Source organism: Zootoca vivipara, chromosome 2 (genome assembly GCF_965207765.1).
Source record: "Zootoca vivipara chromosome 2, rZooViv2.hap1.1, whole genome shotgun sequence".
Classification (NCBI taxonomy): domain Eukaryota; kingdom Metazoa; phylum Chordata; class Lepidosauria; order Squamata; family Lacertidae; genus Zootoca; species Zootoca vivipara.
Window position 1 is genome coordinate 67,202,693 of NC_142584.1, and position 17,148 is coordinate 67,219,840.

At 48.7% G+C, this 17,148-nt stretch overlaps 2 protein-coding genes across 5 annotated transcripts in view; one reads left to right on the plus strand and one right to left on the minus strand.

The window, feature by feature from the left end:
- The first annotated feature begins 362 nt into the window (after positions 1–362).
- INKA1 (inka box actin regulator 1) lies at positions 363–8,396 on the plus strand. The gene is made up of 2 exons (XM_035105933.3): positions 363–590; positions 7,434–8,396. The coding sequence occupies exons 1-2, from the start codon at positions 540–542 to the stop codon at positions 8,301–8,303; spliced, it is 921 nt and encodes a 306-aa protein (XP_034961824.1). The 5' UTR covers positions 363–539; the 3' UTR covers positions 8,304–8,396.
- Positions 8,397–14,542: 6,146 nt separating this feature from the next.
- The window catches only part of UBA7 (ubiquitin like modifier activating enzyme 7), a 51,047-nt gene continuing 48,441 nt past the window's right edge, over positions 14,543–17,148 (minus strand). For all 4 annotated transcript variants that reach the window (XM_088662129.1, XM_088662128.1, XM_060271574.2 and 1 more), the window contains one exon: positions 14,543–15,200. In XM_088662129.1, coding sequence (XP_088518255.1) covers positions 15,044–15,200 — 157 coding nt within the window. In that variant the 3' untranslated portion in view covers positions 14,543–15,043. The remainder of the gene's footprint in view (positions 15,201–17,148) is intronic.

Genomic DNA, 17,148 nt, shown 5'->3' on the forward strand with positions numbered 1-17,148 from the left:
AGGGTGGTGCAGAAGTGGAATCGTTTATTTTGTGACTTGGCTTGGCCATCATAGCGCTACGGAAGCTGCATGTAATCTCCCTGCCGGAGGTGGGCTGCAGCAGCGTAGCAAGGAAATTAACAGCGGCAATTGCTCCGTGCCCAAAAGGGTGCCGACCCCCGAACGGCCCGTTTGCTGCGCCGGCCCCCCGTCTCTCCACCCGCAGCACCTTTTGGCTCCTAATATGGGACTCTAATTAAATTACAGACGACCCAGGGAAGTTCGGGTTACAGGAACCCACCTCGCCCGCTCATTGGCTCTTGGTGGAGCAGAGACGGGGCCTCGGGCGCTCATTGGTCCGATCGCGAGACGGGGGCGGAGCTCGGCCCGAACCAAACGGGGCGCTCTGCCCGCTCAGGACTGAGCTGGGGAGAAAGTCGGAGTCTCGCCCAGACAGCGAGAAACTTTCCTCGCTCGCGCGCGGGTCTCTCGCTGGAGTCCTTCGGACAGCAGCAGCAGCCCCCTTCCACTGGCAGGCAGCTGAGCGCCCCGGCTCTGGCATGCACAGCGCCCGCCTCGACGCCTTCGTGAGCCACCTCCGCGCAGAAGTGGTAAGTGCAGGGAGGTGCCTGTAGCAGGGGGGGGGGAGAGAGATAGAGCTGGGCCGGGGGGGGAGCCAGGGGACGCGCCGTCGGGGGGCTCCGGGTGCCGAGAGAAAGCAGTCTGGACGAGGAGCAGTGCCTTTGATCGCACCTACGGTACCTTGCGACTGCCGTCCCCCCGGGGAGAAAGCCTTCTGCACGAAAAGCGCCGGCGCAGCAAGACGGGGCTTGCGGCTTCGGCGCCTGTGTACAATGTACGGGTTGTGGGTTGCGTCCCGCCCTGGCTGGCTGAGGGAGCTGTCAGCGCCGCGTTGCCTCTTTCTTCGGCCAGACGTTGCTGTTCTGCCCTGCACTCTGGCTAATGAGGTGGCGGGTCACCCTATCCTGGCGCCGCCGATGCCACTGCAAGGCTGTCCCTGGAGGTGACCTCCTTGGCCTCAGGGACCTGATCTCGCTGAGCCGAGGAGTCGGCATCCCGGCGGCGGTGCCGCTAAGACTACCATCCCGGGCGCGTTTACATGGGAGTAAGTCCCATGGAACTCGTCATGCGCTCTTCTTACTAGGGAACGCGGCATGTTGGAAGTACATCCCGTGTAGGCTAACTTGGGTGCCAACCCCGGCGGTGAAATCGGTGAAATCACTCTATATTTCAGAGTGAAGATCACGCTGCAAAACGGACGCCTAGAAATCCGTGCCCGCTAATCCCAGAAGGAGAGGGTCTGGTAATTTTAATAGTTAATGAAATGGGTTCTGCGCGCGTTTGTGAGGCGCTTCTTATGTTCTGTCAACCAAAATAGATTCTGGGGTTGAGGAACCCGGGTGATCCCTGGTTCAGCTTGGAACAGATCTCGCAGGGTGAAGATGAGCCTTGCGTGCTGCAAAGGGAGGCAGGAGGCAGCGTCAGACAAGGAGGATCCCTGCCGACTGTCGTGGGCCTTTTTATGGGGGGAAAACATGAAACAGAAGGAATATATGGAATCAGCTCTAAAAATAGAATTTTGCAAATCCCCCATGTACGGAGGAGCCTGCTTATGGACAAAGGAAGGCTTGCTTACGAAGTTTCTCATTTGAACAGCCTAGCTCACATTCAGAGTTACTTGTGGCGGACAGAGGGAATGCCTGTTGGGCATCCTGAGGTCTTCTAGAAACAAGTCCATCCATGGGGCTTACCCTCTAGTGCTCGGTCTGGGTACTGCAGACTGTAAACAGTCCCTAGAGAAGATTCTGCCACTCTAGAGAACTTGGATGGTTTATGGATGTGTCTTGTATGTCTGGAAAGAGAGGGCTTAGGCTTTCTATATGCACCCTTATTTCTGTCTGCATGTAGTCTACATGTGAAGTCTCGTGCTTATGCCAAATTAGAATAGTTTCTGAGATTTCCTTGATATTCTGATGATGTGAGTCTACTAGAGTCAGCTCCAGAACTGAAGGGGCCTTTGAGTAAATCTCCTCTGATGGCTCCCTTCATGCATTGGTGAGTTTATCCTGGAAGCAGTGAGCATCTACAGGCTGCCATTTTAAATTGCTCGCAATGGTCCCAATGTAGAGGTTCCAGGGCATTGTACAAAGTTCAAATGGTGGCCTAAGACCCTCAGGGGGCCTAGCTCAGGAATAAGCACTGCAGGAGTCCTGGCAGCTGGCTAATGGTACCATGCACCAACTGGGCCAGGATTCTGCCCTGGCTACCTCTATTGTTCCACACCCTCTTTGTTCTAGGAAATGCTGAGCTTGACCATTGAAGGGCAATGTTAGGTGGGTTTTCTTCCCCAAAACCAGCATGTTCCTAGACTGTGGCATCTCCTTCACCATCCTGAAACACAGCTGAGACACATAGAGTTCTGTATCATATTTGAATAGGAATCACGGTTTTCCAACGTGACACACACCTGTGTATGCCAAAACTCAGAGGATCCATGTGGCCCATCCAAATTGTTCTGCATGAGAGAGGGGAAGTTCTCATAGAGGAAGTGATGTAATGATGGAAGGAGTTTTGAGCTGCTCAGCTATTGAATTCTCCTCTGAGTCAGAACCAGAAGGCCAGCAGATGTCAGCTCTCTTCAGGCTTTCTCTGATAGAGTTCAGTAAACACATTGGGGCGGGGGGGGGGGACATGGCAGGCTTTCCCCCTTCCCATTGTCCTATCAATCGATTGCTTTCCACAAGTTGGAGGGTGATCATCTGACAAGGGGAATTTCCTGTCGCCATCTCCATACATTTTAGAACCCTGGAAGATCAGGGTGGGGAACCCACAGTATGTGTGAGGGTGAAGCTGGTGTGTCCCCCCCCTCCCCAGTGTATTTACTGAACTCTGAATGAGGCTGTTGTGAAAGATGAAAGTCTCTAGAAAGCTTAATGCAGTCTCTGTTTCATATTTATATCAGGGAGGGGCACTTTGACAGTCCCTATGAATGCCATCCTTTTAAGGGGCATGGCAGCTCCCTTGCAAAAGCCATACTGTGAGGCTTGCAGCAGTATTATTTTCTTTCGAAATCAGGCCACTATAGATATGTGTGATAGCTGCTGCAGTGCCACCCCCCCCCCACAGTTTCTTTTTGGTTGAAGCTTGTAGGCCATGGACATTATCCCAGCATGCATCACTGAAAGGCATTCTCTGTATTTTGTGATGAAGGGTGGTTGTATGTGTAATGGAAATTTGTTTTGCTGTATTGTATTGGCAGTTGGAATTCTTATGTGCACTGCCCTGGAATCCATTTTTGGATGAAGGTATGGTTCAGGAATTTCCTAAATAAATAAAAGCTTCCCCCCCCCTGTAGTGTAGCATTGGCGGTTTTGCTTCTGGGCCCAACCCTGGTTTTGACGGTTAAAGGCGCTGCCTATAACGGAAGTTTTATGGTTAAAGTTTAACCTTTCAAGATGTTCACATCCTGAGACACATAGGGATGGGGAACTTACGGCCCTGCGGATGTTGCTGGACTACAACTCCCGTCACCCCCGAGAATTGGCCGTGCTGGCTGGGGCTGATGGAGGTTGCAGTCTTAACAACATCTGGAATGCTACAGAATCTCCATTCCCCTTTTCTTCCTTAAGAACTGTTGTGTGCCATTTAAGAGTAGGGCAACAAGCTCTGGGCTTGTAGCTAATAATTGCAAGAGGTAAGAGCAGGACCTTCATGATGATTGCTCATAATCTTTGGAACCCACTGCCAGAAGATGTTATGTAGTCTACAGTACGTATTTTTTGGAAATTCAGGGGAAGGTGTCAAGCCTGCCTTTTAAGATGAATGCAGCTGATAGCAAACTGACAGAACTACAGTGGTACCTTGGTTCTCCAACTTAATCCATTCCGGGAGTTCGCTCGACTCCTGAAACCATTCGAAAACTGAACAATTTGTTTGGCAACTAAGCCGTTCGAGAACCAAGGTACCGCTATATAATAATAAAATCACATCAACAAAAGCCAAGCATCAAGTCTTAAATCATTCAAGCTTCTGCTGAAAAACAGAACAAGAATGCCTTATATACATTAAAAATAGATAAATAATGGCTAATGCTGAACTTGGAAATCCGACACCTTTCAGCTGCCAGAGGGAAGCAACGTTTTTGCAGGAATCTTGTTTTTTAAACTTGACTTCAAGGCATTTGCAAACAGCTGATTGCTCAGAGATGGTCTAGTGGCAACAGACCTAGTGGAGCCGACCTGTATGGAGCCATTAGTCTCCTATTTGGATGTGCTAAGCTTGTGGATCAATTTCTTGAGTTCTCCTCTGGCATCTGGAGGCCTTGTCTAGGAAATTGTACTGTGCTGACTGGCAGTACATAAGAGGCTCCAGGGCTCTTTCACCTGGCTCTTTCTCTCTTCCCTTACTCCTTCCCAAACTTGTCCAGCCAGGCAATGTGACATTAACATAGGAAGCTGCCTTATACCAAATCACATAATTGGTCCATCCAGCTCAGTACTGTCTCAGCTGTGACTGGCAGCAGCTTCAGCAGTATATTTCCCAGCCCTACCAGGAAATGTCGGGGATTGAACCTGCAAAAGCAGATGCTCTGCCTCTGAATGATGGCCCTTCCCCATAGCTGGCCATGGATGTCGGTCTTGGGAAGGCATCAAGCACCCATGCGCTATCCTGTTTCTTCCTTCACACCCCCACCCCAGTTAATCATCCTGACTGGTCCAGAAGAGGTAGAAGTTAAGTGGTTGCTAGGCAACTGGAATGCATGCTTCCTGGTCAGAGATTCAATGGTGGTGGCTCAGGTAAGAGGAGGAGGCATGGCAGGAAGAGAGAGGAGACACCAAGCACAGGGTGGGTCGAATGTCCAGAGTTGGCCCAACTCAAGAATTGCAACATGGGCCTGATCCACAGGCTAGCAGGAAAATGTACTGCTTGGGAAGGGACATAGTTTGTTGGTAGAGCATCCGCTTTGCATGTGGAAGGCAGGGCTGGAAATGTCTCCTGTCCGAAACCTTGGAGTGATGCTGCCAGTCAGTGTAGTGTAGGCACCCCCAAACCTCGGCCCTCCAGATGTTTTGGACTACAATTCCCATCATCCCTGACCACTGGTCCTGTTAGCTAGGGATCATGGGAATTGTAGGCCAAAACATCTGGAGGGCCGCAGTTTGGGGATGCCTGGTGTAGACAGTACTGACCTATGTAGACCAGTGACCTGACTTGGTAAAAATGACTCGGGAGTATCTGGCTTGTTAGCAGCATGATCTTGTTAGCCAGATCCCAAGACAGGGTTTCAAACCTTGGGGAGCATACGGAGTCATAGCTTATGCGCATGTGTGATACTGACTCAGAAGAATTCCATCTCTTTGCAGCTGCTCCTGAGCGCTGAAACAACCGTTGTTTCCTAACCTGTGTGGTGTTCAGATAGGGGGTTGTCCTCTCATAAAATCCCATCAACGGCTGACTAACCGTCGCTGTGTAAATAGAGTTTATCTGATGCGGTGCCTAAGAAAGGAGTTTGTGTTTTTCCTTGACAGGAAGTGTTATGCATGGGAGTTGGGGGAGGAAAGAGGTGATCTATGGGCATTCCCCCCCTTCTTTTTTATGGCTCACATGGTTAGCCTTGCAATTACGATTGGGACCTAACCCAAAACAGACGTCTTGATGGGTTCCAGGTTTTCAGCCCAGCCGCTGGGGGACTATTGCGAACTGTGTCACCACCGGACTGACTGAAGGGGCCATGGGACTCCTTACGGCACTGCTGTTTGCTGAACTGTGGAGACTTTAGAAAACGACAGGAAGTGGGTCTGGAGGAACAGAGCGGAAGAAGAAATAAGATACCAGGACTCTGGTGGCCTTAGCAGTTGAACACTTACCTCTGCACATTTCAGCTGTTAGGGATAACCAGGGTACATTTGTGGGCTTGTGAGAAATCTGCCTTTATACGCATCTATTTCTGCAGTGAATTCTCTCCAACACACAAAGGGATCCTGTAGTAACTTCTGACCATCTCTTTCATGCTGACTCACATTTTCCTTAGCCCCTTTTTTGGGGGGGGGGGTCTGTCACTATTCAATATGCTTGCCTGTTGGAGACTGTGCATGTGCACCCCTTGCTTTCCTATGGATTTTTTTAAAAACAAGAAAACACAGGAAACTGCCTTATACTGAATGAGATCACTGGTCCATCTAGCTCAGTATTGTCTACACACGAACTCTCCAGGGATCTCCCCCAGTCCTATCTGGAGATGCCAGGGAATTTGAACCTGGGATCTTCTGCTAGCAAAGTACAGTAGATGCTCTGCCACTGAGCTATGGTCCTTCCTGAAAAGATGGTTTGCATCATTCTGGCTTGCTTGGATGTCCTGCCCTCCTCCTGCGCAACAGGAAAAAAAATGAGAGACCTCCAGGTGGTTCTGGGTGAAAGGGGTGCAGGATTCTGAAGCTTGTTATAGCTCCCAACTGAACTTCACACCCTTTTTTAAACTGCTGCAAATTAATACCTGCCCCCATTCCAGGCCCAGCTGATTACTCCTCGCATTTCTGTGGCCTTCTCTCCCGGCTTTCCCCTCCTCTTGCGTGGCTGGGTGGGTGGGTGGGTGGGACTGCTTGTGCAATACCTGGAGACTTCAACACACACCCTCTGTGTGTCATCTTCTGCCGGGTAGGGCGGCTCACTCGCTGCAACAAGCTGCTGCTTGCACAGCCGGGGATGGGCTTGGAACGTGCAGAAGCTGCCGAAAAGCTCTGCCTCGGGGCTGGGGGCCTGCCGAGACGAGACGGGGCAAGGGCTTGCGCGTGCGGCTCCAGCTCCCAATTCCACACCTAGGCTAAGTCAGATCTGTGCCCCTCACACATCAAGGTAAAAACTGCAAGGAGCCTCGTGGCATTCGGCAGGCCTTGGAAACGCTGGCACATGCTAGGAGAGAGAGAGAGGCTTGGGCTCCTGGGCTGGGTAAGCCGAGTGCAACAGAAGGGTGCTTGTGGGACACAAGTGCGCAGTGCTAATAATGTTACCAGGGAGCCAGAGAATAGATGTGTGGAGGCAGAGGACAGTCATTGGCATTAATTCAAGCAAATGATCTGATTTTTGCCGGAGGAGGCCTGGGTCATGCGGGGTCAGGTGCTCATTTCTCAGCAGTCAGTGATCCTCCAGTTTTCTGCCTTTTGCATTATTTGGACTCATGATCCACACAGGGCTTTCTCTCTGGATGTGTAGCCTATAGGATTAAATTTACTTGGGCTAATACTACAACCCTATACAAGTATACTCTGAAGGTGGGCAAGTAGCAGTCTGCTTGAAGTATGTTTGAAGGCTCCAATCTGGATGTAATTTTGTGTTGCGCCATTTCCCCACAATGTTATGGGCAATGGATCATCTATTATGTTGTGCTGGTGACAGTGGTAGGAAGATGACCATGTGTCTGTCTTCTCCCCTCACAGCTGTGCATGAAGGAGTCGAGCGAGGTGCTGCGGGGCCAGATGCAGTGCATGATGCGGACCCTCCACGACCTGAAGAGGGTTCACGACCGAGACATCCGACTGGAGCCCCAGGAGATGAGGCCGCTCCCTGCCATGCCTTCCCCAAAACAGTGTACCAGCCCACGGGTATCCGCCATTTCGGAAGCAGACTCTGCCTGTTGCCTGGAGACGGCCGTAGAGGAAGAGGTTGCCTTCTCTCCTCCGAGCAGCGAGCGGAGCTTGGAGTTTGACTCGGGCTATTCTGAAGTGTCTGGGAGCAGCTGGCGGGATGAGGAGGGGCCCCCACCCCTGCGAGCCAGCAAGCTTTCCTCGGGGGGCTTTCTGCGCCGCCGGGCACCCACCAGGAGGCCTAGGCCCAAATCTGCTTCAGATGCCTGCTTGGAGCGGTGGCGGGATGTCGAGCCCACAGATGCCGGGGACTGGACCGTGTCCCTTTTGTCACAGAGCCGCAACCGGCAGCCATTAGTGCTGGGGGACAATTGCTTTGCTGACCTGGTTGAGAACTGGATGGACTTGCCTGAGGAAAGTGGGGAACGGGGGCGACTGCAGCGCTGGCTGGCTAAGCCCCATGGCTTCCTGCTCAACCTCTCTGGCAATGTACGCCGCAGGCTGGCTGGCATCTCGCGCACAGAGCGGGCCAAACAGGACCCTGACGGCACCAAGCGTTTCTCTTGCCCCGCAGGTCTGGGAGGGCGACCTCCATTACCCTACTTCCACCAGTCCTACGCCAACATCAGTGAGCTTTCCACAGACTGTAGCAGCTTTGCTGCCCTCATGAACTGCCGGAGCCGGCAGCCGATCATTTGCAATGATGTGATTGGCTACATTTAGCCTTGCCTCTTTTTTAAATGCTCGTTTTCTTAATGGAACAGATTTATATTTTTTACAGTTGTCTGTAAATAAATGCCTTTTTTCTACATTAAATCTGTCTGGTGTGTGTGTGTGTGCATGTAAATGGCATTGCTTGATCCAAACTACATTTTAGCTGTTCTCTGAGTTAACCCCAAGTAAGTCAACACATCCAGTCTTGTTTGTAGCTGAAGCACCATTTAAAATGCCAATGTAATAACATGAGTAAATATAAGGAGGCAAGGAACAATGAACTTTCAGCCCAAAGTATTTCCCCAGAAATTGAGACTATGTCAAGTTTTGATTCCTAGACATGGGTTGGCCTATCTTAAACTACAGACCTCAAATCAGTCTGGCAAATATCAGTATAGTACCTTTCAATTGTTGGAGAACGTGAAGTTTGAAATACAGGGAAGTCTGTCAATGCAATTGCAACTCTTGAGGGATTTGATGTAGAGAATTATTGCTGTGTGTGGTCCTCAAATGTAAAAATTATTTCCTTTGCAGGCTCAGCTAAAACAGAGTTTCTTCTTCTTTTAGTTTCTCATTGTGCCAACTTGAAACTGGAAGGAGTAGAAGATACACTCCTAAGATAGTTAATTTAGGTTGATAAAATGGTGCAGAACATTTTGTGCTAGATTTCAGTTCAATTGGTGAAAAGAAGCCAGGAGGAGAACCAGTCTATGCTTCCATCAAGGGAGATTTCAAAAGGGCCAAGACAGGAGCTGTAAATTATGTCAAGAATCACTTGCTTTCCGGCATACATCTGCAATTATAGTGGGCACCATTTGTAGAGCAGGCCGCTAGCTAGTTCTGGTACCCAAATAAAAACGGTGAAAGGAATAATCATAGCATGACAATTAGTGCTCACATAAAAACAGGGACTTCATCTGTCAGGGTTGTTCATTAGGTGCAGTTATGAAGGAGCAAAATAACAAACTACAACAAATCCAACCAGTTATTCCAAACCAATGTTTGCTGAAGCTTTCAAATTTACCATGTGTCCATACTCAAATGATACTCAAATAATACCTAGAACTGATGGACAAATGTGTTCGCTTTATCATTAAACAGAATTGATGAAGCTAAGAACAGATAACAGTATGCAAAAATACTGCCGAACCACAGTCACACCTAACAGTGTTGATTAATCCCATCAGCAACATCAAATACCTGTGAAGAATGGATAACAAGGACTACTGAAGACTAATTGGATGTCAGAGCCTTTCTTACGTTTCCAGGTTACATGAAAGCTGCCAGATCCAGTTGTTCCTACCCATCCCTTAAAATAAGAGTGGGAATGAGTCAGAAAGCACACAATAACACAAATTGCAGGATGTCTATCTGGGGAAAGTGTGTATATTCCTGGCACAAAATATCAAGGACAAGGATGAAATATGTCAAAATTAAGGAGCATGGAGAAGTTGTGATAGCATAAACATACAGGAGAATCTGCCTTAAAAAAAACAACACACCCCCTGCATATAAGAACTGCTTTGCTGGATCAGACAAGATGCTTCCCTCATCAAGCATTTTGTTACCGACAGTAAATGACCAGATGCCCCATGAAACCTACAAACGAGTATGACTATGATGGCTATTCTGCTCATTTTCTTCACTGTCTGGTCCTTGGAGGCTGGCTGTGATGCAGCAGGTCCATTTCAACAGCTTTCCCCAATCTGATGCCTGAAACATCTGGAGGGTACAAGCTTCTCCATCCACCCCAATCCTTAAAAACAAAGCAAAAAAAACCCACTGTAAGCCGCAGGACATTGCCAGAGTGATTTCCATTGCTTAATTATGCAAATATGACAAGGGAATTTAGAAGTTATGCATATTTCATCAGTGCCCTTAATTTGCGTGACTCTGCATGCAATTGGTTTGATGGAGTTAGGAATTGTTTAACTGAGATTAGAGCAGTCAAACTAAAGCTACTGAAGTTAAGTGGTCCTGTCCCCTGACAAAGAAACACCCAGTAATGAAATATTCTTGATAGCTGCCCACAGGCTTTTCAGTCTCATCTCTGCAATCATGAGGACTAGAAAGATAACATTTAAAACAGATTAACAATGCAAGCCCATGCATATCTGCTCAGAAGTAAATGTATTTAGCGAGGGTAGCCAGCATGGTATGCTCCAGGATGCTGCCAGACTCCCAGCTCCCATCATCCCTGTCAGTTAGCCATGTTGGCTGGGAGCGAATGTCATCTGGGCATTGGGCAAAGAAGCACTTTCTTTTGCGTTTCCTGAATCTTCTGAAGTTCACCTTCATTGGATGCCCCTGATTTCTAGTATTACGATCTGAGAGGGGGACTATCCCCTTTCTTCACACCATGCATCTCTCTCACATCCACCCCCTTCCTCACATAAAAAAACACCACCTAAATGCTGTGGGTAACTTTTCCTTGTAGGAGAGTTTCTCCAGCGCCTCAATCATTTGGGTTGCCTCTTCCTGAACCTTCTATCTTCACAATATCCTTTTTGAGTTGAGGCAGCCGGAACCCAGTGTTCCAAGGGTGGTTGCCCCACAGAGCCTTATGATGGTAGCAATTTTGTGTTTCAGACTCTTAATTGACTAAATCCAAATATATTTGTGCACATGTACCTATCCAGAATGAATGTGAACGTGTAGGCCACAGCAACAGGGCCGGAAACTGTGGGAGGACACATGACAAAAGAAACCCAACAAGCCTTAGCATGTACGCTCAGGGTACAGAAATAGCACTGGCATTGTTCTCCTATTATGATACATCCCTGGTGATAAGAAAATCTCATGATTTTGAGACTCCACTTGTCTGTAGACCCCCAGTATCTGAATGCAGCCTCTTCTCTTTGAACAGCACCTTTCTTTCACCAACATGCGACTGAGGGATAAGTGGTAAACCCCCTTCTTTGTCAGTAGCATTGTCCCTCTTAGCACACTTATGTGAATGAGCCCTAAAACAATCCGTTTATGAGCCATCACCCTGCTCATTTTGCTCGGGAAGTTGCATCACAAGCCAGCCAGCGAGCTCCAAAAACAAGCCTTTTTCTAGTCTTTACACGCCTCTCCCTTGAATCAGTAGATCTAAAGGATTACAAGAAAACACCGTCCTCTAGTCTGACCTTCAGTGCAACACAAGCCAAGGGGATTTTTCTTCTGTTATTTACAATAGCCAAATGCAGGCTATTGGGTGTAATATGTCACTATTTCCTCCCCCTTCGTTGAAGCTATTGGGCTTTATAGCCAGGATTTGACCCCTGCACCCATGGAAAAATCAACCTCACACCTTTGTTAGGCTTTTCCCTCAATCGTTAATCACCTACCCTGTTAAAAATAGCACCTTTTCAAAATAGCATACTTGATCAGATTTATTTCCCAGGTCTTCTCTTCTGCCTTTATCTTTTGCATATTTGCACAGATTGCAGATGCCTCAGTCTCTCACTTTTAGGGGGGGCTTCCAGGAGCCATCCCTTACTACTGCCTTCCCCAACCTGGTGCCCACTATGATGGGACTATGATAGTGGAGGGGAACTACATTCCGGAACATCTGAAGGGTACCAGCCTAGGGAAATCTGCCTTACCGCAGTTCCTCAAAATGTCTTCCTTACATTGTGAACAGTGGAACCATACAGCCAGCTGAACAATACCCCAGGGTGAGAAAATACAGTGTTTTTCTCCAGTGTGGTGTCCAGTTAATACTACTGAGGGCTGCATTTTCCCTTTTCACGTGAATATGAGCTTAGCATTCCAAAGCTATTTACCGTGGCGTATTTTTGTACTTTTGCATGCTTACACAGACACACATAGCAGACAATGTTACAGAAGAGTGGTTTCTGAGGTCTGAGCTCATAATGGAAAGTAAAAGGGAAATGTGATCTTCAACCATGGTTATATACGTATGTATACATTATGCTGGGTCAGGATGTTGTTTCATCTGACCTGATCTTTCTCACGCAGCAGTGACTTTCTCAGAGGGGAGTTTGGTAAAGGTAAAGGGACCCCTGACCATTAGGTCCAGTCGTGACTGACTCTGGGGTTGCAACGCTCATCTCGCGTTATTGGCCGAGGGAGCCGGCATACAGCTTCCGGGTCATGTGGCCAGCATGACAAAGCCGCTTCTGGCAAACCAGAGCAGCGCACAGAAACGCCGTTTACCTTCCCACTGTAGCGGTACCTGTTTATCTACTTGCACTTTGATGTGCTTTCGAACTGCTAGGTTGGCAGGAGCTGCATAGAAATCAATGGACTGACTCAGTATAAGGCAGCTTCCTATGTCTCATGGTAGCTGTAGACACCTTTTTGATCTGAGTCATTCACTGTGATCAAGAGAACAGGAAATTTTGTAGAGGGAGCGGGCATGGGAGCAGATCCTGATTTTCAAGGGAAGTTCCTGGAGAGCATTTTGTAATGTGCCTTATTGCAATGTCCAATCTGCAGGAGAGCTCGGAAAAGAAGATGAAAGAGCAGGATGATACACTGCCCCGGCTCGGCTACAAAAGCAGCTTCTGTAGATGTAGGGTCACTGTTAAAATCAAAGGAGCTTCATTTCACTACCGGTAGCAAGCCTGACTCATTACTCTAATGTGTTGCTCAAGGTTTACTGTAAACAGGAGATGCAATCCGTCTGAGGGCACACGGCCATAATGATCCCAACTTAATGTAAACACCAGGGAGCTATTTTACCGAAATTTGATGTGAAAAGAACAAGGCCGCCGCCTCCAGTTGCTCAGTTACCCTTATCTGATGGTATCAGTAGTGCTGCTGGAGGAAAGATTTGTGTGAGACCCTCGCTCTTCTGCTCCTTAAAATCAAACCAAAAGCGTGGAATATTCAAACATGTTAAGAACAGCTGCACAGTCTTATAAGTGGCAAACCTAAATGCAAATTCTGTGTAGCACTTAGACTCCCATCTGCGTTAAATGTTTAAAGCAAAATTGTACCACTTTAAACAGATGTTGCTCCCCCAAAAAAGAATTCTGGGAAATGCAGTTTGTTAAAGATCCTGAGAATCAGTAGGAAACTCTTCTTTCCCTTACAGAACTAAGACTCCTGGAGTGGTTTAATAGTTGCTCTCTCTTCCCAGGGAACTCTGGGAAGCAGCGCACGCTCTGTTGCTGAGCTGTGCCCCTCTCCCTACATAGTTCCTAGCTCCATGCAGAGAAAACGAAATTATCACGTTCCCCTGCAGTTCTATGGACTCTGCAGCTGCTCTGTCGGAACAAAGCAGGCTAATGCCCATAACAGGGGTAGGGAAGCTTTTTCAGCCTGGGGGCCATCTTCAATCACAGGCAACATTCCAAGGGCCACATGCCAGTAATGGGTGGGGCCAGATGGAAAAAGTGGGTGGAGCAACAGATGTGACTCATACTTTTGTGGCTATATTCCAGCCACACAAAAAACAGAGGGTTCTTTCTACCAACAGGCAAACATACCGTACTTCCCCCTGTCTTTCGAGCCAGAAGGCACTCAAGAAGGGTGCAGGGCAGAGATTATGAAAGGTGTATCCCAGGGACACAGGTGGCACTGTGGGTTAAACCACAGAGCCTAGGGCTTGCCGTTCAGAAGGCCGGTGGTTTGAATCCCCGCGACGGGGTGAGTCCCCGTCGCTCGGTCCCAGCTCCTGCCAACCTAGCAGTTTGAAAGCACGTCAAAGTGCAAGTAGATAAATAGGTACCGCTCCGGCAGGAAGGTAAACGGCGTTTCCGTGTGCTTCTCTGGTTCGCCAGAAGCAGCTTAGTCATGCTGGCCACATGACCCGGAAGCTGTACGCCGGCTCCCTCGGCCAGTAAAGCGAGATGAGAGCCACAACCCCAGAGTCGTCCGCGACTGGATCTAATGGTCAGGGGTCGCTTTACCTTTTATCCCAGGCCTACAGAGTCATTTGATGGCTATACAAGGAACCACATTTGGCTCACCCCCCACTACCTGGGCCTGAGGTTCCCTGCCCTGTGTTACAACTTCATTGCTGCCACACCTTTAATAGTTGTACTGGGAAGAAAATGCTTAGATTCCGGGAGTCTTTCAAAAGGAGAAGCCTGTGGGTTGCACTTACTGAGAATGAACTCATTCCTATTTAGTCCTCTGCTATGCTCAGACCCCAAGAGCAAGACAAGGCCTGCAGGCAGACACAGGTTAGTCCCTGGAGAAGATGCTTCTTCACCACCTTCATCAGGCAAGGAGCGTATCTCTGCTTTAAATAGAATTTGGGTTAATCACAGTCAGTGTATACACATTACTCATTCCATATATTACCCACATTTATTAAATTAATTAATCCGCATCCTGCCCTTCCTCCCAAAGGAGCCCAGGGTGCCAGGCAACAAACGGTAAGACAACAATAACATTTGAAAAAACAATTCCAACACAGAAACAGACTGGGAAAGCTTCAAGCTTAAAACCCTTGCTGGAAGAGGAAAGTCTTCAGTAGGCAGCAAAATGACATCAGAGGCAGCCTCTGCCTAACATCCAAGGGGAGGGAATTCCAAAGAGCAGGTACCACCACACTAAGGATCCAATTCCAGGGGTGCCAAATTGAATAAAATATTGGGGGGGGGATCAGGTAGGCCTCATCCTGCATAATCAATTAAATGTGGTACACACACATCATTTGAATGGTAAAGCCCATTAACTTTGCACCGGCCACAGCTTCCAGACCATCCTCAAGCGCAGCCCCCCATCCAGCACATTGCAGTTATCCAGTCGAAAGGTTTCCATTGTATTACACATATACACAGTTCCCTTTAATCCTCATTGGTTGGATCCCTCGGTCGGAGCCAGACATGAACAGGTGGTAAGATGCTATCGTCCTCTTCATCTTCACAGACTATTTCCAACACCAAGAGCCGGCACTCCTTGGACAGAGCCTCTCCGGTGGCACAGCGAACCAGTTCCGTCAGTCTGAGAAAGTGAAAGCAAAGGGTGAATAGGAGGGCAGACGCAAGAGGGCAGGTAACAGAGGCGATCCCCTGTCATTTACAGTACTGGTGTTTGCCACACATCCTTCACCAGGTGTGCTCAGGTCCTGAAACAACTGCAGAGCCACACCCAAACTCTCTCAAATCCAGCAGCTGCAACCATAAGCAGGAACAACCTAGCCAACATTTCCCAGGGTTTGCTACTCATAATACCTTTTGCGGGTGGGGAGGGGGAATATATATATATATATATATATATATATATATATATATATATATATATATATATCAAAGAAGAAAATGCCTTAAGGATGTAAGAAGAGATCCCTACCAGATCAGACCGAAGCCTGATCTGTTCCAGCATCCTGTTTCGCTCAGTAGTTGAGCTGAGACCTCTGGGGACCCCATAAGCAGGACAGGAAGGCAAGAGCCTGCTGTCTAGCACCCAGAAACTGGCACACGCAGCTTGCCAGTGCTCAATCCTGCCTCCCTGCCACATTGGCCTTGTTCTTTTCCCCTCTCTGAATACAGCCGGAATGGTGGTTCAGAAGCGGGAGCTAAAATCAACCCAGCTTCTCGAAGGAGGGATGCTAGCACTTCTTTGCCATCTCCCCAGCCTCCTCCTGCACTGCACCATACCAGAAAACCAAGCACACTTTTGCTCTCCGCTTAAGAAATGGCAGATGGAGCCAAAGTGAAACTATCCGTCCTGAGCAAGTCTGCAGCCCAGTTTGTTTTGGTGTAGGAATGGGGGGGGGGTTTGGAGAAGGCGGGAGAGTGAGTGGGCAGAGAGCAGGACAGCCTGCCAAGGAGTCTGGAAAGATCGTAGAGTAAGGGACTCATGTTGCCTCTGGATGTATGTGGATGGCAGAGGCCCAGGAGAGCCTGCGTTTGGGGGGTGGGAAGAGCTTGGTCTGCCCCAGGAAGCAGCGGAGGAGGCACTGACAGCAGGATGTTTACCCAGCATGGAAGGGACAGGACGCAGAGGCTTTGCAGCTGCTGCAGATACAGTAACCCAGGGTGTTCTCGAAGGAGGCCTGTAGTGGGGGCAGCTATGGCCTAGCTATCCCACACTCCTGAGGGTCCCTCTGCCCTCTTCCAGGTCGGTGGCTTCCCAGCCCCTAGAAAACGGGCAAGCAGAGAGGAAAACAGGGCAAATGCCACTTCCAACCCCACTGCAGGCAGGAGGAAATGTGGAAGGGCTCACTGAGAGTCTGACTGCAATGTTAACATTGCAAAAATGATATTCAGATATTGCAAATGGATCACTGATAAGAGTTGTGTTTCGTTTTTTAATAAACCCATGTGTTAACACATGTATTGGATTTTCCTGAGAAAAGGGTACACCTGGATTTAGGGGCAGAGGGGAGGGATACAAGCTGGCATTTTGATGTTGAAGGTGTTGTGTGGACTCTGCAAAAAACAAACCCTGTATGCATGAACAGCTCCCTTCCCCCCCAGAAACAGCTATTGGAAGGTTCTCTCTGCCTGACCCATGCATTGAGAATACCTGGGGCACTGGCCCTCCTCAGGCTTCATGAGAATCAGGAGCAGAAGGTGGAAACAGGAGGTGGGTCAGGAGAGATAAGGAATGTGAAGATGGGGACAGATTTTGGGAATGTTATTTTTTTTTATGGGCCAGGTCCCCTCTGTCACTTTAGCTGTGGGGCTTCTCGGACACATATACTTGGGCAAATGTTAAGGCTTGTTGTTGCTGTTGTTTTTAAAAAATGAAGATTCAAGACGGACAAAAGAAAGTACTTCTTCACACAGAACAAGTTAAATTATGGAAGTCGCTTCCACGGCAGGCAGGGATGACCACCGAGTTGGATGACTTTAAAGAGGATTAGACCAGGCTTCCTCAACCTTGGCCCTCCAGATGTTTTTGGCCTACAACTCCCATGATCCCTAGCTAGCGGGACCAGTGGTCA

Excerpts from the sequence above, each read along its gene's own strand:
- INKA1 (XM_035105933.3), top strand. The coding sequence starts at position 540 with ATGCACAGCGCCCGCCTCGACGCCTTCGTGAGCCACCTCCGCGCAGAA. Across the intron at positions 591-7,433 it reads GCCACCTCCGCGCAGAAGTG|CTGTGCATGAAGGAGTCGAG; the intron begins GTAAGTGCAGGG and ends CTCCCCTCACAG.